Source organism: Prionailurus viverrinus, chromosome B1 (assembly GCF_022837055.1).
Source record: "Prionailurus viverrinus isolate Anna chromosome B1, UM_Priviv_1.0, whole genome shotgun sequence".
Taxonomy (NCBI): domain Eukaryota; kingdom Metazoa; phylum Chordata; class Mammalia; order Carnivora; family Felidae; genus Prionailurus; species Prionailurus viverrinus.
In genome coordinates this window covers 20,782,185-20,809,700 of record NC_062564.1, presented here as the reverse complement: position 1 = coordinate 20,809,700, position 27,516 = coordinate 20,782,185, and the positions used below count along the sequence as shown (strand labels likewise).

At 40.1% G+C, this 27,516-nt stretch overlaps 1 protein-coding gene across 4 annotated transcripts in view; it reads right to left on the bottom strand.

Annotated features, from left to right (window-relative positions):
- MTUS1 (microtubule associated scaffold protein 1) overlaps nt 1–27,516 on the bottom strand; it is a 171,396-nt gene that overhangs the window by 58,213 nt on the left and 85,667 nt on the right. For 2 of the 4 annotated variants that reach the window (XM_047856103.1, XM_047856104.1), the window contains exons 4-6: nt 23,509–23,670; nt 13,827–13,961; nt 9,485–9,523 (exon numbers count right to left, since the gene is read on the bottom strand). In XM_047856103.1, coding sequence (XP_047712059.1) covers nt 9,485–9,523; nt 13,827–13,961; nt 23,509–23,670 — 336 coding nt within the window. Of the gene's footprint in view, nt 1–9,484; nt 9,524–13,826; nt 13,962–21,499; nt 21,739–23,508; nt 23,671–27,516 lie in introns of those variants that run through there. The other 2 variants (XM_047856108.1, XM_047856105.1) reach the window with 2 other exon arrangements.

Below are 27,516 nucleotides of genomic sequence, written 5' to 3'. Positions count from 1 at the left end.
ACCCTGGCCACGCCAGTATTGCCTCATCAGAGCAGGTCTTCAACTCTCAACTGTTTAGCAGTCTTGGAAATAAGGGGAACAAAAGCACCCCTCTCCTCTTGTGCTGGATTTAGTAAATGAATATGCAGGAAGCAGTGCATTTTCTGACCTCCAAGGCAGACACCATGGCACCTGAGCCTGATGATCTTGTGTAAAACAATCAGGCGGCTGGATAAAAACATCTCTCAGGCTGTGGTATCCAAAACAGCTTTAATGTGTGGTAGAAGCAAGGTAATTCTAGTATGTGCTATGTGTGACATCTTCCTCATCAACAGTAAACCAAGTTTTATTTAGAATCACTGCTGGCTAAACTCTTTAAATCCATTGCAGCGGCTAGACCCCCTAAGAATGGTTCTTGACTTTAAGTCGTTTTTCCTGCTTGCTTTAAGGATTTAAAATAATTCTGCATCCTGCAAAAGAACTCAGAATAAGCCCCTAGAATTCTAAGAACAAGGAAAAAGATTATCATCGTCACCATCCTGAGCAGCAGAGGAAGAGATCGTTTGAGAGCTTTTTATACAACAGTTCTATGAAGTCAAAATTACTCCTATCCTGGGAAGTATTCCCATAACATTCCATAATTCCAAATGAGAAATTTGAGACCTGGAGAGGCTCAGTAACCAGCCTAAGGTCAGGACACAAGCAGAAAGTGTCAAGACCAAGATTGAAACCAATATTCAATGCCTGTAAAGTATATTCTCTCTCTGCTCCTCTTTATTGTATTATGAGATAATGAGAGGGTCTTTGAAGTAACTGATTAACAGTTAAACTAAAAACAGTGACATATACTTTTCAACTATGACATTAGCCTCAATTTAAAAATAATACCCAATGTCGACTGGAGCGTGGTGAAGCCAACATTCTTACGTTGCAATCATGGTATAAAGGGATATGAAACTTCTGGAAAGCAATTCCGTTATCTGAGTGAAGTGACTACAAATATGCCCAGGTTTTGATTTACTTAAGCTACTTTTAAGAATCTGTCACAAGAAACTTCCCCCAACTTTCACAGTGAGAACTGCCCATCATAGAATCATTTACATATATGATACAGAGGTACCCCACATATTTAAGAGGAATAGTTAAAAGTCGCTGCACATGCTAAATGTAATAGTCATTAGAAGTGATTACTCATGTTAAGAAGCAATAAGACAGGACATAAACTTAGCTGGATTTTATTTGAAACCACAAATAAAAAAATCAGTAAGGGGTGATTTTATTTTTATTTTTTTATTTTAAAAATTTTTTTTTCAACGTTTTTATTTATTTTTGGGACAGAGAGAGACAGAGCATGAACGGGGGAGGGGCAGAGAGAGAGGGAGACACAGAATCGGAAACAGGCTCCAGGCTCCGAGCCATCAGCCCAGAGCCTGACGCGGGGCTCGAACTCACGGACGGCGAGATCGTGACCTGGCTGAAGTCGGACGCTCAACCGACTACGCCACCCAGGCGCCCCCAGTAAGGGGTGATTTTAAAACTTCTACAGGCTAAACTTTTTAGAATTTAGCCGACTTCTATAATTAAATGAAGAAACAGCTTACTCTTCACCACTATTTGTTGTTTAAAAGATAAAAACTATCTCAAAACGACAGTACAATTATTTAAAATTTAATGCTTGGAGGAACGTGTTTGTATGTGAAACAATGTCTTCTGTATCATCTAAAAGACCATTTGCAAGTAGAATATGAAGGAAGTCAAGGCTCTCTGCAGTCAGAGCATATTATAGCAGCTAGAAACCTTAGTGGTCGATCATTTTAATTACACAGAAAACTAGTCTCAGAGAGGTTACATGAGCCACCAAAGTCATCGGCTGTTTGGACACCACTTCTTAACATCAAAGCTGTTCCTACAAAAGCGAACACAGTGACTTCTTCTCAGTGGGCTCATCATAATACCAGGTTAGTTTCATGATTCACACTTTACACTTCTTTTCTCATTTAATCAGGAGTTAATTCACCATTCTGGTAACCTTACTTGTCAAAGGCCACTGATACATCAAGGGTCAGTGATATGGTTTGGAAATAAGGCACGATGTCAGTACAACATTGTGAAAAGGAAAAATGTCTAATGCTAATAGTTTATTGTGCAAAGGGGATATAGTATGCCTAACAGAAAAATATCACTTATAAGTTAATAAGTTAATAAGTTTACGTGGTTATAGACTTGAGACATGAAAGAGGAATGACTTTCCATATTTCACATTTAATTCAGATTAAGATAGGCATATTAGATTTATTTAACCAGCTCTTTTACTGTGACCAATATCAATGGCACCTTCCAAAGCACAAAAAAATCACACACAACTACTGGCCAAAACAAACCTGAAAAACCTGCATTGTGAAAACCACAAAAATTGTTGAAACTGAAGAAGATCTAACTAAAAGGCAAGACCTCCCATATTCATGGACCAAAATACTTGATATTGTAAAAATGGCAGTACTCCACAAATTGATCTATAGATTTAATGCAAGCTCTATCAAAACCCCAGCTTACTTCTTTACAGAAATTGACACAGACCCAAAGGTTCATATGGAAATTCAAGGGACCCAGAATATCCAAAAGATCTTCAAAAAGAACAAGTTAAAAAAACCTCACACTTCCTGATGTCAAGGCTTATTATACCACAGTGATCAACAGTGCCATTTTAGCAAAGAGACACACAGATCCACAGAACGGATTTGTGAGTCCAGAAATAAATCCTCACATTTACAGGCAACTATTTTTAACAAAGGTGCCAAGACATTTCAATGATGGCAAGACTACTGTTTTCAACAAATGGTGCTGGTACTACTGGATATCTACACGCAAAAGAATGAGATTGGACCCTGTATTTCATTGAAAAAAATACAGACCTAAGCCTAAGAGCTAAAAGTATAAAAATCTTCTAAGAAAACACACGCATAAATCCTCGTGAGCTTGCATCGAGCAATGGCTTCCACACGGAGCATCAGAAGTAGACAGAAGATCAAGGTGGCCGAGGAGGGGGACCCTGAGCTTACCTCCTCCTCCCCTAGACACAGCAAGGCTTCAACTCTATATATAATAACTCTCTGAGGATGCCCTCAAGACTAGCAGAACAGCTCTTCTGCAGCCACAGATAAAAGGAAAAGCAACATCAAGAAGGGTAGAGGGGCAGAGATACAATATGCATGGGACCCATACCTCCAGCACAGCAGCACACAAGCAGGAGCTCTATCACAGGCCCAGAGATCCTCCTTGAGGAGCAAGGGTTGGTTCAAGCCCCACATTGGGCACCTTCACCCTAAGGGCCTTGTTATAGAGTCCCTATAACATCTGTGTTTGAAAATCAATGGGACTTCAACCCTAGGAGAGCTGGAGCACTATAGAAAGCCACTACTCCATTCTTAAAAGGCCTGTGCACAAACTTAGTTGCTCTGAGACACAGCAAAGCAGGAGCAGTTTGAAAAGCACCTGGGCTATAAATGAAAGACATTTGCTAAGTTTAAGACATGTGCTGAGGAGGCAGGGATTATAGGAACTTTCTCCAGGATGGAAGTGCCAGTGAGTGCCATTTTTCTGCCCTCCTGCCTAGCTGGCCCAACACTGGTGGACTCCACTTCTGACATTCGTCCTCTACATCACTAGCACCACCTGCCCTGCCTCAGTACTCCCCTGTGGATGTGCCCTCTTCAACACATCTCCAAAGTGGCTCCAGCCCCATCTCACCCAGCAGGAGGCCCTAGTTGCGACCAGTCTCCCCCCCCCCCCCCCCCCCCGCCACCACCCAAGGAGCTTCCATCTGCAACATGCAACAGGCAGCCTCAGGCAGAATGGTACCCTTCCAAAGCAGCTCCTTCCAGGAACTGGGGGAGGACTAGCCCCACACACCGGTTTGTCCACAAAAGCAAGGATCCAATGAATGAACACACAGCCCCAAAAAGGAAGCACCATGGAATGCTTCATTTTGATGACCAGGGCGGGGGGGTGGTGGTGGTGGGGTGCGCTTCTGGGCCCCACAACATGGAAACAAACATAGAGTCAGGCAAAATGAGGAGACAGGAATATGTTCCAAACACAAGAACAAGACAAAATCTTAGAAAAAGAACGAAATGAAACAAAGATAAGCCACCTGATAAAGAGATCAAAATAATGGTTATAAATAAACTCATCTAATGCAAGAGAAGTATAAAGGAAAAGAGTGAGAACTTCAATAAAGAGATAGATTACATTGAAAATAACAATCCTAGCTAAGAATGCAATAACAGAAATGAAAAATACACTGGAGAGAATCAGCAGATTAGAGAATTCAGAAAAATAGATCAGTAATCTGGAAGACAAAGTAGTGGAAATGATCCAAGCTCAACAGCAAAAAAGAAAAAAAGATTTTAATGAGGATACTTAATGAATCTTCTGAGATAACATCAAGGATACTAATATTTGTATTCTGGGGCTCCAGAAGGAGAAGAGGCAGAGACAGGGACAGAAAATATACTTGAAGATATCATGGCTCAAGACTTTCCTAACCTGGGGAAGGAAGCAGACATCCAGGTTCAGGAAGCACAGAAAGCCCCATACAAGATGAATCCAAAGAGGTCAACAACAAAACACATTAATAATTAAAATGTCAAAAATGAAAGATAAGGAGGGGTGCCTGGCTGGCTCAGTGGGTACAGCATGCAACTCTTAATCTCGGGATTGTGGGTTCAAGTCCCACAACGGGTGTAGAGATTACTTAAAATCTTAAAAAGATAATAATAAAAGATAAGGAATCTTAAAAGCAGCAAAAGAAAACCAATTAGTTACATGTAAGGGAACTATTATTAGGTTATCAGCTGACTTTTCAGCAAAAACTGCAGGCGAGAAAGGAGTGGCATGCTATATTCAAAGTCTGAAAGGAAAAGATTATCATTCAGAGTTGAAAGAGAGATAAAAAGTTTCCCAAACAAAAGTCAAAGAAGTTCATCGCCATGAAACTGGCCTTACAAGAAATGTTAGATTTCTTAAAGCAGAAAAGGCCATAACCAGAAGAAATCAATGAAAGAAAAAAAACATCTCAGTGGTAAAAGCAAACATATAGTAAAAATAATGGGCCAACCACTTATAAAAATAGTGTAAAGATGAAAAGACAAAGGCAGTGAAATCAATTGTATCTACAATAGTTAGTTAAGGCATACCAAAATGAAAAGATGTAAAATATGACATCAAGTACATCAAACATTGTGAGAGAGGGAGTAGAAATGTAGTGCTTTAAGTAACCACCAATTTAATACAGACTGCTACATATATAGGGTGTTATATGTAAATCTTATGGCAACCACAAACCAAAGACCTATAAGAGATACACCAAAAAAACAGAGAAAAGAATCTAAACATAACACTAAAGAAAATCATCAAGACACAGGGAAGAGAGCAAGAGAAGTAGAAGGAAATAGAACTACAAAAACAACCAGAAAACAAAATTGTAATAAATTCATACTTCTCAATGATTAAATGTAAATGGACTAAATGCTCAAATCAAAAGACACAGACTGGCTGAAAGGATGAAAAAACAAGACCCATCTATATATTGCCTACAAGAGATTCCCTTTAGATGTAAAAACACACAGACTAAAAGTGAAAGGATGGGAAAAAAATAAGCCACACAAATAGAAACAAAAAGAAAACAGTAAACAATACTTCTATTAGACAAAGCAGACTTTATAAGAAAGACTAACAAAGAAGGGAATTACATAACAATAAAGGGTTCAACCTAACAAAAACAATTTAACAATTATAAACGTCTATGCACCCAACATAGGAGTACCTAAGTAGATAAATCCAGTATTAACAGACATAAAGGAAGAAATTGCCGACAGTATAAGAGCAGGGGACGTTAACACTCCACTTACATAAGTAGACAGCATTCAGAAAAAAATCAATAGGGAAATAGTAGCCTGAAATGACACACTAAGCCGGATGGAATGAACAGCTATAAACAGAACATTCCATCCAATACCAGAAAAATACATATTTTTTCAACAACACACGGAACATTCTTTAGGAGAGAGCACAAGTCACAAAACAAGTCTCAATAAATTTAAGAAGACTGAAATCATTTCAAGAATTTTTTCCAACCAAAATGGTATGAAACTAGAATAAAAATTAGGAAAAAAAACTGGAAAAGATACAAACATATGGAGGATAAACAACATGTTACTAAACAACAGATCAGTGAAAAACTCAAAGAGAAAATAAAAAAAATACCTGAGACAAATGAAAACAGAAAAACATTCCAGACCCCACAGGATGCAGCAAAAACCTGTACTCTGCCCACACCACCCAGAGTAACGTACAGATTCAATGCAATCCCTATGAAAATGCCAATAACATTTTCCACAGTACTAGAACAAATAATCTGAAAATTTGTGTGGAACCACACAACACACCCCAAGTAGCCAAAATAATCTTGAGAAAGAAGAACACAGCTGGGTGTATCACACTCCCAGATTTCAAACTATACTACAAAGCTGTAGTAATCAAAATAGTGTAGTCCTGAAAAAATAGATACATAAACCAATACAACAGAACAGAAAACCCGTAACTAAACCCATGCATATAGGTCAATTCACCTATGACAAAAGAGGCAAGAAGATAGAGTGGGGGAAAGACAGTCTCTTCAATCAATGGTGTTGGGGAAACCGGAAGCTACTTGCAAAAAAAATAAAACTGTACCCCTTTTTTACACCATACACTACAATAAACTTGAAATGGATTGAAGAGCTAAATGTAAGACCTGAAACCATAAAACTAAAATATAGGCAGTAAACTTTGACGTCAGTCTTGCCAATATATATATATTTTTTTGGATCTGTCTCATCAACAAAGGACAATAAAAGAAAAAACAAACAGGACCTTTTGCACTGCAAAGGAAACCATTAAGACATGAAAAGGCAACTACTAAATGGAAGAAAATATTTGCAAATGATATATCCAATAAGGGGTTAATATCCAAAATACATGAAGTTTTATCATTCAACACCAAAAATGAAACACAACCAAATCAAATAAGAGTCCAAATAAAAAGTGGGCAGAGGAACTGAATAGACATTTTTGCAAAGACATATTGATAACAGATACATGAAAAGATGCTCCATGTCACTATTCATCAGGGAAATGCACATCATAACCTCTATGAGATACTGCTCTATACCCATCAGAATGGCTATTACCAAAAAGACAAGAAATAACAAGCATTGGTGAGGATGTGAGGAAACCGTCATGCACCACTGGTGGGAATGTAAGCAGGTGCCGCCACTATGGAAAGGAGCAGGGTGTTTCTTCAGCAAATTAAAAATAGAAATACCATATAATCTAGCAATTACACTTCCGGATATTTATCTCAAGAACATGAAAACACTAATTTGCTTTTGTTTGTATTTTTGTTTGTTTGTTTGTTTTTTAACAACCAAATGCAGCACACTCGGCCAGTATGCAGCCCAACACGGAGCATGAACTCACAACCCTGATATCAAGATCTGGGCTAATACCAAGAAACAGACACAACTGACTGAGCCACTCAGGCACCCTGAAAATGCTAATCTGAATAGATTTATGTACCCCTAGGTTCACTGAAGCATTATTTGCAACAGCCAAGTATGGAAGTATCTTAAATGCCCATCAATAAACGAATAAAGAATAAGTTATACATATACATATATACATATATATGTATATGTATTACCATAGATATATATATCTTGCAAGTAACACACACACACACACACACACACACACACACACACACACACACAGTGGACTATTACCCATAAAAGAGAATGAAAAGATGCTCAACATCATTATCCATCAGGGAAATGCAAATCAAAACCACAGTGAGATACCATTTCATACTCATTAAAATGGCTATCATAAAGAAAGATAAAAGCCAGTGTTGGCAACAATATGAAGACACTAGACCCTTCATACACTGTGGTGGACATATAAAATGCTGCACTTTGGAAAACATTCTGGAAGTTTCTCAGTTAAACAGTTATCATACCATCTAGCTTCCTATTAAAGGCAATCTGATTTTTTTTAATTTTTTAATGTTTGTTTATTTTTGAGAGACAGAGAGACAGAATGTGAGCAGGGGAGGGACAGAGAGAGAGGGAGACACAGAATTGGAAGAAGCCTCCAGGCTATGAACTGTCAGCGCAGAATCCGACATGGGGCTTGAACTCACGAACTGTGAGATCGTGACCTGAGCCGAAGTTGGATGTTTAACCAACTGAGCCACCCAGGCACCCCAAAGGTTATCTGATATTTAACATAAAGTCATCCTACAGCATATTAGCTCTCTTTTTCTCCCAAATACCAGGATGTGCTAAAAACTTAAAGCAAAAGAAAATAAAAATCTCCAAGTGTGTAAAATAGTTTTTGTTGTTGTTTTTAAATCAGAAAAGATTTGGTAAAAATATATTAAAACTCAGGTGACCGGGGAACTTTAGAATTTCAGTCACTTTGGATGGTTGAGTCTTCTCTAGCTTTAAGAACTTAGAAAAGGTTAACACTTGTGATACAATTCCCTCACACGCCCCTGCCTTATTAAGCTGAGAAACTGGACACAACTTGGAAACAGTGAGGATATTCATTATTACCTGTATTACGTTATCCACCCTATTTTCTTTAATTACTATCTAAATACAGGGCATCCCAAATTTATACCTCCTGCCTAATTTCCTGAAGAGAAGGCCCTTGTTCATTTCTGGCTCACCACTATATTCTTAGCACTCAACACTGTCACAAGCATGATAAACTGTAGTCAATGTGCTATGATACTTTTCTCCCTTGTAAATTGCCATTGTAATCTTCACTGCATGTAGAAGCTACGTAACTGTCTTATAACTGGATATTTAATAAGAGGATGCAGGTGGCAACATGGGGACCTGACTGGCTATAGATTAAATACAGGAACTGCAGTGAATACACTTTATGAATCTTTATGGCTTCTCAAGAGACAAAACTTTTAGATTCCCAGTTGTGGTTCAAATGGGTGAGGCTGCAAGCTGTCTTAGAGACAGATCCAAGTATGTTCAGTAGAAGTGTAAACAAGAACAGAAAAATGTTAACCTGCTGAATAGTTAAAAGGTATTAAAACCTGATGTGGAGATTTAGCGGTGAAAGACTACCCAATTTTAAAAGAACATTTATTGTAGAAAACGTATGCTCTCCACTTTAGATCACATTTAAAAAAAATCATTTTTAAAAAGCTAAAATTATCGATTAATAAAACATCCTTTGGGATCAGATAGCCTGTCAATCATGCTGATCAAGTTTTAACCTATGCCGGTCCCAGCCATAATCAGTTGAGTTTATGGCACAAACCTGAATTCCATTTTAAGCAAAATAGTGAAAAATCATTGTAAGTACATTTAAGTGCTTTCAACGATAACATGACTTTACAAAAAGATACTTTTTTTCTCTCTCCATATTTAAAGTTGTCACTTACCCACATTAAAAGCCGTAAACAGATTTTTTCTTGAGGGACCTAAAAAATAAAAGAAATATTTGTAAAATATTCATGTTTTGAATGAAATATCACACAAAAATTAGCTATTTTAAAATTTTTTCTTTTTTAAAAAACAATTTTTTAATGTTTATTTATTATTGAGAGAGACAGCATGCAAGCAGGGGAGGGGCAGAGAGAGAGGGAGACACAGAATCCGAAGCAGGCTCCAGGCTCTGGGCTGTCAGCACAGAGCCCGACATGGGGCTCAAATGCAAGAACCAAGGGGTCATGACCTGAGCCTAAGTTGGACACTTAACCAATTGAGCCATCCAGGCGCCCCTAAAAATATTTTCAAAACAAAAACAAAACAAAGAATATTTTCTAAACAACAAAAAAGGTATTTTGAAAAGCAATTCATTATCTAAATTTTAGGTTCCATATGGGAAATACCAGTGAAATAGAGTCAACTCTATCAAGTATCTTCTAGGTATAAAATGATTTTTCAGAGGTGCCTGGGTGGCTCAGTTGGTTAAGCAGCCGACCTTGGCTCAGGTCATGATCTCATGGTTGTGGGTTCGAGCCCTACATCAGGCTCTGTGCCGACAGCTCAGAGCCTGGAGCCTGCTTCAGGTTCTGTGTCTCCCTTGCTCTTTGCCTCTCTTCCACTCACTCCCTGTCTCTCAAAAATGAATAAACATTAAACAAATTTTTTTAATGATTTTCCAAATAACAGAATGATAGCTTAAAGGTGATATGAATTCACAGTCACAAGTTAAATATGATAGGAAATCTAGAGTATTTTTTTCAGTCAAGAACAGCTGCAATGTGAATGTTAACAGTGCTGAATTTACATACATATTACACACTTCATGCTATTCCACTGCTGACACAGCAAAAAGGGCAGGGCGTTATGACAGACAGCCAAGAGTGTGTGATTTCTAAAACTGCCAGGCATTAAATCCAGCCCACGTGCTGTTTAGCTATGAAGAAAAAAATACTGAAGCTTTTTCTCCAAACTGACACAATATGAAACACAACCGGGGGGGTCCTTCCGCCATGTGTATGTATATCAAATCACCAAATATACTACAATTTTATTTGTAAAATTGTAAATTTGTAAAATTGGCTAATTTAACTATACGTTATTAAGCTTATAAAGAAATACAAGTGATGGTAACAAGTACAGAGCTACAAAGGTCACTAGAAGAAAACTAGAAAGTGCTTCCACTTGACCAGAGATTGTCATTTCTAGAGTGTCATCACCTACAAATTACAACAATAGCTGCCACATTCTATCTGCGGAGTTTTACAGACACTGTCACCTCTTAAAATCTGTGGCCATTATTAATGAAAATCACTCATCCCCACTTAAGTAAAAACTGTGTGATACAAAAGCTTGCAAATTCAATAGTGAGACGTTTTAGAACATTGGAGTTCCCTATTCTGTATAGTTACTGGTGGAATCATCAAGTTCCAATTCTCTGGAAGTTATTTAGTATCCAATTTTGACATCTGACACCTCTTTTAAGTTACTGGTGTATGTTTCAGATGCTGGGGCTTTATCATCATCAATAAAAACCGCAGATTCCCACAGTGATGTCATTCCAGCCAGAATGCCATCCTGGCAAGGGGTCGTCTGATGCATTAGAAACTTATTTAAGACCATGGACAGATAAGAACTTGCTGGCACACTGGAGAATCTCCTTGCCCATATTTATGCCTATTTTCTCTTCAATGGTGTAGAAAAGAGAAAGCATTGATAAACGTTCACTAGGTGATGAACCTCAAGTTACTACAGGATTCTTTACACACGTACACACAAAATATGGAAAATGATGAGCAATGGACACTCTCACACTGTGTTAAGAGACCAACACCTTTCTGGAAAAGTACTGAGTCACATATTAACAATTTCAACACGATTCATACAGTTTAACCAGCAATTCCTCTTTCAGGGATATCTCATAGAAGTCATTAGAATCTGAAGTGATGAATGTTCACACTCAAAAATGTCCGCTCACCTCAGTACCACATGCCATAGTCATAAGCCAGAAATTGTCCACAAGTATGGAATTGGAAAATAGACTATTTAATAGCCATTTAAAATGAAGACGCTCTTGTGATACGCCACTAAATTAATAAAAAGCAAGACACAGTCAAGTATACACATTACTTTTAGGTTTACTTATTTATTTTGAGAGAGAGAGAGACAAAGGGGGTGGGGCAGAGAGAAAGCGGGGGAGAGACAGAGACAGAGAGAGACAGAGAGAGAGAAGGATGGAGGGAGGGAGGGGAGGAGAGAGGGAGAGAAAGAAAAAATCCTGAGCAGGTTCCCCAACAACAGTGCAGGGTGTGACACAGGGCTGGGACCCTGCAAACAGTGAGATCACGACCTGAGCCGAAATCAAGAATCCGTTACTTAACCAACTGAGCCACCCAGGTACCCTGAGAGTGTACACATTATGCCCTGAGTTTTCTTGAAACCAAAACCAAAACCAAAACCAAAACCAAAACCAAAACCAAAATCATTACGGAGAAAAAAATGGAGGAAATGCAACAGCTGTTTGTGGTTGATGGAATAAAGGAGGACCCTGTATGTTCCTGGTTTTCCCTGACACTTTAACATATGAGTGTGTGCCACCGTGGCTACTGCCACTTTCAGTCATTGTTAAAAGAAGAGGGATAAAGGGGCGCCAGGGAGGCTCAGTCGGTTAAGTGTCTGACTTTGGCTCAGGTCATAATCTCACGGTTTGTGGGTTCAAGCCCCATGTCAGGCTCTTGGGTGACAGCTCAGAGCCAGGAGCCTGCTTGGAGTTGTGTCTCCCTCTCTCTCTGCCCCTCCCCTACTCATGCTCTGTCTCTCTCTCAAAAATAAACAAACATTAAAAAAAAAAAAAAAAAAGGAGAGGAATTAGGGGCACCTGAGTGACTCAGTCAGTTTGAGTGTCCACCTCTTGATTTCAGCTCAGGTTATGATCCGAGAATTTTGGGACTGTGTCCCATGTCAGACTCTGCACTGAGCGTGGAGCCTGCTTAAGATTCTCTTTCTCTCCCTCGGCTGCTCTACCCCACTGGCGTGCTCTCTCTCTCTCTCTCTCTCTCTCTCTCCCTCTCTCTCTCTCTCAGAAAAAAAAGTAGAGAGATTAGCAAATCAAAAGCCTAATTCTTACGGGATCAAAAAAGAGGCTCATGACTATATCTTATAATCGTAACTACTGACTTGTACTTGCCTTGAATCTAAGATAAAAATTGACCTGTGCCAAAGTATAATTACTGTCTGTAAATGGTGTCTTCAAGGCAGATATTCTTTGGTTATACTTGGCAATATGTTATGTGTCCAGTTTTGACTACTTCTCTTGCCTCCCTTACCTGTTCACTTACACAAACCACAGTATTGCTTTCATTCAACTGTTATTTTCTAATTGAAATTATCTATAAAGAAAACATTTACAATCTATTTGTCCTTTGCTTTTATGACTAATAAAAATCAAGAAAATTTGTTAGGTAGATCTTAACCCAGGATTGAGGTAATGTACACACATTTTTAGTTCCCCTCCCCCATCATTATTAACTGCTTCTTGCTCTGTAACTAAGCAATTGCATTCGGTTAAAACTGAAACACTGGAAGATCTTTTTTCCTGTCATTGATAAAATGATTATATCCCATAGTAATTAGAATAGATCCCAGCTACCAGTAGTGTAAATAAAATAGTTTTGTAAAAAAACCTAACAACCGCCACCTCTAATATGGATCAGAGATTACAGCTCAAGTCTCTCATTCCTGTTTCTTTCAGGTAAGAAATCTTTCAGTTCACTAAGCACTAACCCACCTTCTACTGTGCTTCAGACCCACTTCAGACCTGGCGATAAAGCTTCATGAAAACACTCCGTATTAAGTATATACCATATATTTTGTAAACCCGAGAGTTATTCTTTGTAGCCGCGGCAATCACTAACTAATAGAAAGAAGGAGAAGAGAAAGAACAGGGGGAAAGAAACAAATAGTTTGGAACAAAGGTGGGAAGTAAATTGTGCATTTCTATCTCATTGTTCCAGATCACTATCTTAGAATAATTTAACTCTGGAAGTCTTAATTATCTTCACCTTATACCTGTGTTCTGTCTCCTGATTTCTATGTATCAAGTTTTAACTAGAGAACCTACTGACTCTGTGAAGAAGACTGACCTCCTTGGTGTTAAAATGTATTACGTGTCCTTTTTCGGAGAGATTGTTCGTAAACAACGGTTCACTATGCCATGAGACTAGTTGCCAATTTTAACTTTATACAAGGTAAGGACTTAAATATTTTCTCTCCCAGTTTTCTCTGCAGTGAGGAACATACCTTTTGGAGGAGTTTTTAGTAAGTGTGCATGAGCTCTGGGTCCCAAAGGCTTCAAATATAAGGATCCTGAGGAACCATTCTGAAATGCTGGTTTGGGAGGTTTTTCCTCATACTTGATGACAGTGGCATTCCCAGCTGTAATACGGAAGCGTACATTTTAGTTTGTAGATAAATACAGCATCGATTTTCCACAATCTGTTCCTTTCCCCTTGAATCAACAAGTGCTCACTAAGCACCCCACAATATGCCAGTTATTACTGCACGTTAGCAATATGAAGCTAATGCCATAACCAATGTGACCACGCATCCTGGCATAATCCAAGTTTATGTGTCTTCTCCAGTCAAGTTTTCATCCCAAATCAAAGCTGGAAGACAAATCATACGGCCGTCCGTGCCGTGTAACAAACACGCCTAAGGTGCAGCGATGAAGAGCATCCATCTCCACGGGGACAAGGCAGATGTGCCAATAATCTAATCATAATAAACAACGGCAGCCAGCTGTGTTAAAATGTGAGAACGACGACGTACAAACTCCATGACAATAACAAGGATGAGAGCTGGTCCAGATCCTTCCTTACTATATCCAGGAGGTAAAACTCCCTCATTTGCCTTGGAACATGGTACCTGAGTCCTAAAGCTAAAACACAAAAGTAAGTCCCACCTAAATAATGAAAAACATCTTTAACTGACATGTACATCTTTCCTCTCTACTTACAGAGGAATTCTCTCAGGAAAAAAAAAAAAGGGGGGGGTGCCTGGGTGGCTCAGTGGGTTAAGTGTCCGACTTCAGCTCAGGTCATGATCTTACACTCCGTGAGTTCAAGCCCCACGTCGGGCTCTGTGCTGACAGCTCAGAGCCCAGAGCCCGCTTCGGATTCTATGACTCCTTCTCTCTCTGCCCCTCTGCCTCTCGTGCTCTCTGTCTCAAAAATAAATAAACATTAAAAAAAACAACCAAAAAATTGTTTCCAGGCACTAAAAGAATGACTAGACCGAGAACTCTTGGAGACACTATGATGCTAACTTATGTTGTTTAGGCTGTGGTCTAATTCTGGGTCCACTACCACAGTTCACGAGGCCAAGGGGGCTGCCACAGAATTAGACCTACAACATTTCCCAGGGAATGTGTCAGGGTAAAAGGTAGAGGGAAAAATTACATGAGCAAATACTATGCTTTTGGTGTAATATGCCCATGAATCCTTGGAAAGAGCACCTTCCATTTTGCTGTGGTCTCTAATTTTGCCTCTGGTTCTTCATTGGGACACTAAAGGTAAAAGGCAAAGTTAGCACATCAAGCAACAGTGACACTTCAGAATAAAGAATACAACTTTAAAAAATAAAGGTGATACTTTACAACTTGGTTTTCCATCAGAATCGCCATTTGAAAGCATGGAGAAACAATGATAACAAAGACTTAAATAGATGCCTTGCTGAGTCTTATTTCTGCTTTTGCCCAGTAATGACTAAAGCTCTTTAGCATCAAAAAATAAGTATCAAAACAAACACTAAGTATCTTTCACAGTTGCTTAAGGGGTCTTCCAAAATGGCGCAAGTCCTCTTCTCATTTATGGCTTCCCCTTGGATTATAAAGGGAAACCAAATCCTCTATAGAATCCTTAAGATTTGTATTTGTACTTGGGGCAGGGAAAGGGCAGAAGAAAAAGAAAGGAACGTGGCTTGATTCCTGCCCTGTGAACTCCAAGTGAGAATGTATTTTCACATTATATGTTCACTCACAATATACTTGATCCATAATGAAGTCCCGTGAAATAGTGTTCTTCTGCTAATGCTACACGAGTGGACTTTGTGGTTACTTTAGGAATATAACATCATTACCATTATTTATTGCAGTGTTTTGGGCAGGGGAGTCTATGTTTTAACAGTGTCAAAAACCTCACAGTAAAAGTGTGAAGAATAGTACCAGCATGTACAGATACAGACAAATAAAAAATGGTTTCAAATCTCATTAAGTGGTATTAAAAAAAAAAAAAATAAAGGAATCAACAGTAATGAGCTGTGGCGGGGGGCGGGGGGGGGGGGATGCAGAAATCAGTGTTTCCTTAAAACACCATTCTAAATCCACACGTCTCCACAATTGAGTCATCTCTAAAAAAGTGCACTGTCCAGAAGCTTAGCTCCCATAAGGATTTTTAACAGTGCTATTTCACTTTCCCTAGGAGATTAATTACCATGTTACACAGCACTCAAGAATATAAACCCAGCACTTTGTCATTTTCTCTCCACATCCAAGAAAAAAACCAACCAAACAAACAAACATGCTTGCAAAGTTTTCCGGTCCTCTTTTCCCATAAAAGTTAATCTTTTTATCCTGGTCCCCTTTCTAACCATACAAACCACTGGCATTTTTATATCACCACAGCCTTACCGGGCCAGAGCGGCAATCTACAGGTGCATTCATTCACTGTCTGGTTCTCAAACTTCATTTCCCTGCCATTGGATTTTTTGTTTGTTTCTTAACTGACGTGCAACCCCTAGTCCTGGGCATCCAGTTCTGCTCTAACACTCAACACCTAATCATAAATTTCTTTATCACCAACCTGGATTCCTTTCTTCACCCTACATTAGAAAAGGGTCAGATTCTACCTTATTTACGACTATGTTATAAATTTGAAGACAGACACTTTTCACTAGGCTAAATTATCCCAACTCCTACAACAGTGTTTATAGATGTCACAACTAAACCCATAAAGACACGCTGTTATTCCTCCCTGATGTATGTCAAGTCATGCTACAATGAGCCATCTGTTCATTCTTCCTGTGTCCATATAACATTTCCAATATTAGGTCGAATCAACACAGAGTCTTCCCTCCTACTGAGAGGTTTCTGTCAATTTCCTATCCTTCTTTTCACTTCTCTTTCCCCAGAACCTAAAGACTTGGTCTTTCTGAATCTGAAAATTACAAGGAGCTAATGTAAATAACAATACTGAAGATACTGCTATTATAAAATTCAACATAACTTTTTTAAAGGACGTGGGACAGAATTTCATAGTCTTAACATAAGCAAAATCTCATAGAGCATATCTTTTAGATTTTCACATAAAATGGATACTGGCCTTCAATTAGCATTTCAGTTTTTGCTAGATCAAAATCCCGGAAGGAAGTAAATGACGTTATTGAACTCTTGACCATGTATTGTAACAATTTGATTTCAGCCTTACTTTTCTTTTTTTTTTTTTTTTTAACGTTTATTTATTTTTGAGACAGAGAGAGACAGAGCATGGACGGGAGAGGGGCAGAGAGAGAGGGAGACACAGAATCGGAAACAGGCTCCAGGCTCTGAGCCATCAGCCCAGAGCCCGATGCGGGGCTTGAACTCACGGACCGCGAGATCGTGACCTGGCTGAAGTCGGACGCTTAACCGACTGCGCCACCCAGGCGCCCCTCAGCCTTACTTTTCTTGAAACATTTTTAAAATTATAGTCGGCAGAAAAAATAAGTTATCTATTCAGCTTGTGAAAAGTTGAGTTTAATTTACAGACCCAATAGAAAATCGTATGATCCTAGATTTATTCATACTTTTCGTTTCTAAGCTTTAAACACAAAGACTTTCAGTTTCCAAAAAACAGACTAAAAGGATTTCTCACTAAAGCACAAGATGAATTTCTCATGAGGCACAATAGTCCTGTCCCTTGGCTCCCTGTCACACACAGACAGGAGGTGTTGTCCTGGAAACAAAGCACCAGTCTTCAGGCTCAGCATAAACACCAGGTCTAGCACCAGATCTATCATCAACTTTCTAACATGGGAGGGTCAAAATTCTATAGGATACAATTTCTGAGTTTGACTAGGTACAGTCATTTACGCACATACACTTACACACACACACACACACACACACACACTCTTTCTGATGATCTATATACACATGGCCCGCCTTCGCTTTTTCCCGGTTCAGTAATAGCAGACACAAGCTGGGCTGAGCTGCACACACTTTTATGACCAACAATTACACATCTTTCAATTCCCTAAATACTCTCCAGCTGGTGCGTTGCTTTCTAGTAAACCCCAACTTGAAGGATGTACTTGTCTATGAGGCATGATGTCCTAAAAGTATTTCTCCTGTCCTCTATTTTCAGTTCCTAACAAGGAAGCTGGTTGGGTAGCATGAAGGTATCTCAGTTTTCCCCTGTCCAGAGCTATCACACCCAAATGATAAACACTTGGTGGCAAAAGTTCCAAAATATTAGTATCACAGTTTCAAGTAACGGAAGAGAATCTATGATAACCGAGTTCTGGTCCTGACTCGGCCACTGCCTTGCCTGCCTCCTTTCATCTCTCTATGTATAATGAGTGGGTTTGAGAATCAAGTTTGGAAATAGTACATATATGCCCTCACAGGACCCTCACTAAATAAACATGGTACTCAGTACCTGTGAGATAACAGAAAATATATATTGGGTCTCTGCCCCCAATTCCTCGCACAGATTTCCTGACATCCTTATAATTTCTTAGGTGACAAGGAGTATCTTTTGTTCTAATGAGGTGACTCTGTGCGGGTTGCTGGATGGGGGCTGGTCACTAGCAAGGCCAGGTCATGATTAGAATCTTAGAATATTCGGTCCCTGCCCTTCATTTTCTTAAGAAGGGAAAAGCACTAAAAATCCACTTAATGACCAATCATGCCTATGACATGAAGTCTCCATAAAAGTCCCCAACTATGGAGTTGGGAGAGCTTGAGTTGGTGGACACACGCAGCAGCTGGGAGAATAGCAGCCTCGAAAGGGGATACGCGTTCCTCACCCTTCTCATGTACCTTGCCCTACACATCAATCCCACCCAAATGTTCGTCTGCATTCTTTGTTATATCCTTTTATAGTAAATTGGCGAATGTAAGTAAATGCTTACTTGAGTTCTGTGAGCTGCTCTAGCCAATTTATCAGACCCAAGACAGGAGTCGTTGACACCTCCCAAGTACACCCGGGTAGTGAGCAGCACAGGTGACAACCCGGACTTACAGGTGGCATCTCCAAGGGGGAGGACGGCCTTGCAAAACTGAGCCCTTAACATGTGGAACCTGAGGCTGTCTCAGGTAGACAGGGTCAGGACTTTGCAGACGACCCACCTGGCGTCTCGGGGAATTGCTTGTTGTGGTAAAAACTGCTACAGGTCTAGTTGGAGGAAATGAAATGTTGTGAGTGGGGGAGCAGTGTGAGAGTCAAGGAGACACATAGGAGGCAGGACTGGCTTTTCCCTCCGCAGGAGGGAAGGACTGTAGGTTTTTCTATTATAGTCCTACTGAAGCCACAGTCATCCTCAGAATTCTCTTCTACATGGTGCTGCAGGGGCCACGACCTCTCAGTGACAGTCTGTCCAGTCAATACATGACATCACACGGTTGCCCAGCTCCCAGCAGCTCTAATAACAACTTAGAATTGCCCTTGTTCTGTGGTGATCCTTGGTCCTAGCAGCCTCAATTATGCCGGAATGATAGATTCTCTGGAATCCTTAGTTTCATTTCCTCATGATCAAAATGGGATTCAAATGGAATAAATGAGAGTAAGAGAGGTAACAGAGTCTCAAGAGAAAGTGAAGAGATTCTCAGAGAAATCTAGACAGAAGACCTTATTTTTCTTATCCCAGAAGGGCTTTTCACTGTTCCAGACTTACTTGCAAACCAAAATTTCGTACTACATTCTGGCATCTGGTTAACATCAGTTTTTGGTTTTGTTTACTGAATTATGTATACGCACAGAGCCAACATTCTGCTTCTTTCTTGAATATTTTTGTCAATCTGTCTAACGCTACCCACTATGCCAGACCATCTGCCCACCTGGCTTGAAGTCAAGGCGCTACCGAAGTCTACGCTTTCAGATTCCAAAAGCCAAGTTACTCAACTGTGTAATAACAAGAATGTCTCATATATACCCCAGAAAAACACTGAAAGAATGAAAACAAAATTAATGCCTGTCTAGATAATAGTATTTGCTTATTACATAGTCCATTCAGATGTGCGTAAGTATTAAACCTATAATACAGGACTGCCTCCAACCCTTCCTCACCTGCAACAGACGTCACTAGTCAGACACAAACTTTGGCTCTGAACCCAGATGCAGACTCAAACCCTTTCAACACGCTATTCCAGATACATCTGACCCACTGACCAGTGTTGGCGGGTGAGACAATACTCCTTTGCCCTCGGACTGTGGGTAAATAAGAGGAATTCTTCGATCAACCTGATCACTTCAACAACTCAAACACCCACCTTCCAGACTATTAGACACCATCTTACTATAGTGAAGAAAATCCCAGTGGAAGAAACATTTGTTGCTGCAAAGGTTCTGAAGATGATGCGGCACTGCCCTCCCATGCATCAGGTGAGAATCCTGGGGCTAGGAGGGTAAAAGATCATCCAGCTTCGCGCGAGTAAGGAAAACTAGGAGGAGACTGAGGTAAACGCCCTTTTCTATGTCTCAGCTGAGTCAGGGCTGGCCATGCAGGTGAAAAGTCAAGAATACTCTGTTTCTTTAGCTACCTTCCTGTTCTCCTACTTCTAAAAGAGCACCAACAGCTTTGGTGTGCATCTCTTACATTTCCCACCTTACCATCTGTCTCTCAAAAATACACATTTTTTTTTTTTTTTTTGTGGCCAACCCGGAAGAAGGAAGCCGTTGGATTTCACACTCGCTAAAGGAGCAAAATTATATGCTCTCTAAAGACTTCCTTCTACACCTACACAATGGCCCTCAAACCTTCAACTCTATTCAAGACCTACAATAGGTATTCTTATCCAATGATCTTAACAACTGGATTTTAGCGGAGTCTGAAAGAGCTTGTATTTAAACTCTACAAATGAGCATATTTGGTACAGAAACCGTTGTGCAATATTTCGGGCTAATATCACTTTTAAATTTCCTGTGCTTAGAAGGACACACAGAAAGAACCAGCTAAAACCTCCAAGTAAGAGAAATGTATTAGCTTATCATAGCTTGATTTAGTCATTTGTTTTATAACTCAATGTTATTTCTAAAGGATAACAAACTACCAAGAACCAGCTGCTAATTTTACAAGAGCACTATGCAATCTCCGAAGTTCTTAAGTGATACCACTAACAGAATCATATCACAAAGAAACGAGCAGACAAAGCAAGAACACATTCTTTAAAGGGGTTTAAATGCTTAACCCAGTATGAATCAAAACATTGATCAAAAGATTAAATTCTCACATGACCCATTATTATCAGAAACAGAAAATTTTCAGTCCAAAATGATTTTTTCACAGGCCTTTAAAGGGCACACATCTTTAATATCTTTGCATATAATATGAGAAAAAAAATAATCAAAGATATAATGTTTTCATTCTAGGAAAATGTTTTCCTGAATTCATACAACTCTAAGCTACATACACAAAACTATTTGTTATTTAATCACAAATAAAGCCAAACTGTCTTTAATAATAAGGTCATTTCATGTGCCCAGAATGTCAACAATGCCACTGAATTAGATTAACAGTCTGAAAACACAGAAAATAGATAACACAACCGTTTCTACTTACAACCATTCACAGATTAAACATAAACATGCCGAAGACAGGTTACTATTAACAAATCACAAGGTGCAAAAATAACAATCAGGAGATGCTAAATCAATTTATTGAATACAACTTAAGCATGCTTACAAAGAGAAGAATCAAACCAGAAATCGTCGACCTACTTCTTTTCCCAGTAAGCGTGGCTAACAAAGGAACTATACAAAGGCTGTAGGATCCCAGGACCAGCAATGTCAGTAAGGTAGCATCATAGTGCCTCTCTGAACCAGCCGGTGGGGTGAGTGTAGAATTGATAAATATTTTTGAAGAAATCTCCGTCTCTGTACAACTGCGAAATCCTCCTGGTACAGTCATTTAAAAAGATCAAAGCAATCTTAAGCAGGAACCGCAGCCATGTTCACTCTCCTACCCCTCATGCTGGCTCTTACTGAATTAGAACGCAGGGGGGGAAATCCGTAAGCTCCGAGGCACGACACAAAACAGATTAAACCGCCTAGCAAATCCAACTAAGAAAGACTCATTGATCTGAATGCTTAATCTGCAACGGGGACGCATCGCCACGAGACAGGCTCTGTGGGTACATGGCAAACTCCTTTGTGCCGGGACAAAAAGGAACGGACAAAAGCATTTTACAACCTCCTTCGGAGAGTCGGCCACAGTACTGAAAGAGTGGCCAAGTCAACATGGCTGTCAATGGCAAACGCTGGACGGCGGCACGACAGGACGCGTCTGCTTCCGAGGGGCACAAATTCCACTGCTGCCGGCCCTCCGGGGGCACGCTGAAGAGTCTGCTCTGGCAGGCTGCTTGGAAAGGTCACACTGCCCACAGAGAAAGCTGCAAGCCAAGCACCTGAAGACAATACACGCGTGAATTACCTTTTCAAATGCAGAGAGTACCACTGGTTCCACGCAAACCCTTCCTCTTTCTTCTACGCCAGAGCTTTAAAAGCGAAACACTAAGCAGATACTACTGCTTTTTCATTTTTAAGGAACACGTTTTAATAGCCCCGGCGTGGTCGCACACAGACACTTACTATCATGCGAGACAAGCCGGTGCTGCTAAGTGACCTCTCAGAAATGCGCTCATTAATTCGGCGCCTTCTCCTCCACGCATTCACATTCTGAGTCCTGTCACGAGCTGGCCGAGGGCCCTTGGACCAGCGGCAACCTCTCTGAGCCTCAACTACCTCATGTATACAATCGGGGTGGTGGCACAACTTATTTAAGAAAAAATAAAAAAAAACAAAGAGAGAACGCATGGGAACCGTATAACCGTGCCCCACGCAGAAGGTTCAGGAACTAGGGCTCCACTCTGTCCTTGAAGCAGAGGGAGCTGCCCTCCTCCCCACCTCGCACGAAATCACCCTATTACCTCTGGTATTCCAGTCGTCCGGGTTAACTATTCTCTTCAACTACCTTCTAGAGAAGGACCGTTTCTTTCGCATTCCGTATCCCTTGCTGCATCTATTGTGGTGCCCGTGCACAGCAGACACTGCACAATTGTTCAAAGTAATAAATCCGCGCATTATTTTGTAAGGAAATTTAAAAGGGAGCAAACAAATACCAAGACCAAGTACATCCTTCGAATGAAAAAGAGGGCTCAATTGATTCACCCATTTTATACACGGAGAAAAGAATTCACCCTGACTGACAACTTGAGAAATATTCTGAGTTTACGTTACTTAAAATTAGGCTTGAAGTTACACCCGTCATAGTTCATGGACGCTAGCATGCGAAATACAAGATTATAAAACATACATCTGCAAAATCCAGTCTTTTACAAAGAAATCAAACAAGTTCTCCTTATTCTGATTTCCAGTTGGGTTCCAACAGCCCTTATATCGCTTTCATTCCTTAAACCGAAAAACACTACTGCTTCAGATGATACACTTTAGCATCCCCCTTGCAAAAAAAAACAAAAAACAAAAACAAAAAAACCGGGTGGCTTCAACACAAATATTTCAGTGTTTCATAGCATGTGCATCAGAAAAGAAGGTCATTTAAAGAATTTGCTCTTCCTGCCAAACTTTTCGAGAAGTTCCAAACGAGAAGCAGTATTGACATTTCCTCTCAATTGCAGGATCAAAATTCTGATAATTATTTGTAGCATGTTAGTTTTTCCTGGTGACTATGGTTTCAACGACCCGTGAAGTCTGGTGTCAAACCAACTTACAGTTACTGCTGTAAGTGCTCAGATCACTGTGGGTGCTGGCAACAGAGGACGCGCTTCCTGTCCCCCTCCGCGCAGAACTTTTCAAAGAGGCTTTGGATTTAGGAAGTGGTCTACGCAAATTCACCCAAGACGGCTGTGCTTTTTTTAAGGATGTAGGTTTTCCTTGGGATTAAAAAAAAACAAAAAAGAGTTTCTACTACTATTCATCTTGACAGGTTTTTTTAAAATAATTTTTCTTTTCTTTTTTTTTTTTTTTTTTGAGAGAGAGAGACAGAGTGTGAGTGGGGCAAGGGGAGGGGCAGAGAGAAGAGACACAGAATCTGAAACAGGCTCCAGGCTCTGGGCCGTCAGCACAGAACCCAATGTGAGGCTCGAACTCACGGGCTGTGAGATCTTGACCTGAGCCAGTCAGGCGCTTAACCGACTGAGCCATCCAGGCACCCCCAAAGACTTAAGCTTATAAACTTAAATTCCTGTACTAATTACTGGGTTAAAACACAAACCTAATATTCAGAATCATGAAATCTTCCCATAGACTTGACTTTTTATTTTTATTAATTTAGAGGCGATGATGAGGCCATCGGGACCTGTGAAGGGTAGCTCTAACTATATAACCTGAAGTAATTAACGCGGGTCTTCTGTGGAGACCCACCTAAAGAGCCATGTGACTCGTGAGCTTTTGGCAACGTTGAAATCAAAGCTATGACCTCCGCCCATTCCACTGATTAGAAATTAAACAAATTCACCCATTCACACACTAGGCTACCGTATTAAAAAACAGATGAAAATTTAAAAACCAAAACACAAAGAAAACTTCAATTTGAGGACGGAAAAAATTTATTTTAAAAATGCCTAATGCCTACCACCAGGGGGTGCTCTATTATTCTTTTCTTCATCTCCATTTTTACTGCTTATTTGCCAAACTTAAGGGGTCTTCACTCCAAACTTCTCTTTCTTTCAGCAAAAGTGTTTCCACTTATGAGTGAAATACGTATGCTTCATATTCTCTGGCATATATGAGACCACACTATCCTGATATTCATACCTGCTACCGGTTTATGGGCATTTCCTAAGTTCAATCTTTACAACTCTCATCGAACCCACCTCTCAGTCTTCTTCATTTAACCGTTGCCTGTATGGATGGATCCCAGGTTCCCACCTGCAGCCTATCCTCTTCCTAAATTCCAATGCCACTTGCATTTTAAATTCCTTACTGAATGTTCCAATCTGGACATTTAGATACCCTCCTCCCTACTTAGGCTAACTGTAACTTCCATTTTCCTTTTTCCCAGGCTCAAATATTGGGATTGTTCTTTTTTCCCCAGATCCCCATATAATCTAGCATGAAGACTCTCAATGCTAGTAATATTACATAACAAAAACATGCAGAGCTGAAAAAGACCTTACGTAAAAACGGCCATGTCATGTATTCCTAACAGCACCACAGTGAGTGAGACAGTATGTCTGGGAAATAATGCCCACTGCTTTATTGCTCGTTAAGATTTTATTTTCATAGAGAAAAAGGAGATCTGTCATTTAAAGTCACTCACATTAAAGCCCTCCTATCTCCAGCTTCAGCCTTGCACTTATTAACCGTAAAAATCAACATGTCACTTATTTTATTAGCAAAAGATGAGTTTATTCGGGAATAGCAGAGAATTAGCAATTTGAGACCTGCAAGCTACGGCCAAGCCACAAGGAAGTCTGTGGAACATAGGAGAGGCATGCTCTTCTATAGAGGACGGTGAGAATTTGGTAAGGCCGTCATAAATGAGAAGTTCCATGGAGTTAACTGGGAGCTGGGAGTAGAGTGGCTTCTCACTCGCTGAGTTGTGACTGGCCCTCATTGGCTGGGCTGTTGCTGTGGGGAGAGGAGAGGGAGCTTTCCTTCCTCCAGCTGAGATAATGAAATAGTATCCACTTGCAAGTTTAGTCTCTTTTGCTGGGATTGCTGCTGAAAAAGTGGTGGTGAGTCATGAGAGCTCCCCCTGCTGAGCCTCCTGATTCCATGTTAGCCAGGTTTCCCGTTACTAATCTTCACACACTATTCTTTTACATTTGTTGTGTCCTCTGCTACAATTAATGTAGTTTTCTCTCCGTCACCAGGATCTACTTTTTTTTTTTCTTTTTACATAGTGTGCGTGAGTGCACGAGCAGGGAAGAGGGGGCAGAAATAGAGGAGGGGGAGGAGAGAGAGAGGGAGAGAGAGAGAGACTATCTTAAACAGGCTCTGTGTTCAGCACAGAGCCGGATGCGGGGTTTGATCCCACAGACCCAGGGTCATGACCTGAGCCAAAACCAAGAGTCAGGTGCTCAAATGACTGAGCCACACAGGGGCTCCACTGGGAGGTACTATTCTAATTCATGAGGCACATCACTTCTTTTCAAAGAGGTCTTCTTCCTCTCAATCCAAATCCTACAAATCCTCACTGCCTCCCTCCTATTTTGCTGTAACAGCTGTACAGGTTCCTAAAGTCCTGTCCTTCTGTCCTTCCCAACTCCATCATGTTGAACTCCTGAACACGAAAAGAGGTCATAATCAAATCTACAATTTGTGACTCCTCATTACCTATAGGATGACCTTATTTTTAATTCTCTTAATAAAGACCTATATGGCAGTCTTAAGGTTTCCAACAAACTCGTCCCCCATTGTGCTTTGCCATGCCCCCATCTCTGTACCTACACACACACACACACACACACACACACACACACACACACACACACACTTTTACTTCTCCAGGCCTTTTTACTCTCTTCTTCTGTTTATGTCCATCGTGGTGAACGAAATAGCCTCCTTTCCTTTGTAGTCCTCTATCTTGCCTGGTGACTACAAAGTTGACCTTTAAATCCTTGCCACTCAGACACCAAATCACAACCTCCATTTTACAAAGATGTGTTAAAATACACAAATGTATGACAAGCGCTGTTGAGAGTCGGAGCTTTGTAAAGCCTTTCCTTCCAGGTCACCGTCCTGTTTGTGCCATGGGCCACATCTTCCGTTACCATACCGACATCGCCTTCCGCCCCAGGATCTGTTTCAGTAGGGCTCTCAGACTACTCTCCAAGGTCCCTGAGAACAGGAACGGTACCTGATCCCTCCCTCAGGACCTAGCAACGTGTCTAGCGTGGAGCGCAATTTAATAAATATTTGCTGAATGAATTTTTATTTGGGGGCCAAGAGTAAGGTGTGGGAAATAAGGAGAGGTTGGTGGAAGGGGGAAAACTTCCAGCTGTAAGAAGAATGAGGACAGGGGATCTAACGTACGGTGGTGACTCTAGTGGGGAACACTGAATTGTATCACTGGAATTTGCTAACAGTAGAACTGCAATGTCCTCACCAAAAAAAGAGAAATATCTGACACGAGGGATATGTTAATTAACTCCATACCGAAAATCCTTCTACAATGTTTATCAAATCAAATCACCACAACGTACAATTTTAAGAGCTTACAAGTTTACTTGTCGATTATAACTCAATCAAGCTGGAAAAAAATAAATGTAGAATTGTACTGACCAGAATAGTAGCTACCAAACTTTTTTCAGGGGTGCTTGGGTGGCTCAGTTGGTTAAGGGTCCTACTCTTGATCTCAGTTCAGGTTATGATCTCACAACCAGTCATGAGATGGGCATACAGCCTGCTTAAGAGTCCCTCTTTCCTACTCCCCCTCCCCTGCACATGGTCTCTCAAAAAAAAAAAAAAAATGTCAAAGGCCAAGAGTAAATTTTGATCATGCCTTCTCTCGTCTACACTAAAACATTAAACACTTAATTTTTACCAGTTTATTTGTCCTTTGTATATATTAACAGATTCTTCAGTCTGTTAACTATATAAAAGGAAACATTTTTATAGTCCTTATAATAATTAGCAAGTTATAGATATTCAAACATTCATGTGATTTTTAAATTTACATTTACCTACCAGTTTTACTTGCCTCTGGAGGTACAGAAAGAACAGATTTTTAGAATATGAATTTACTAAATCATAGCACAAACATTTGATGAGTC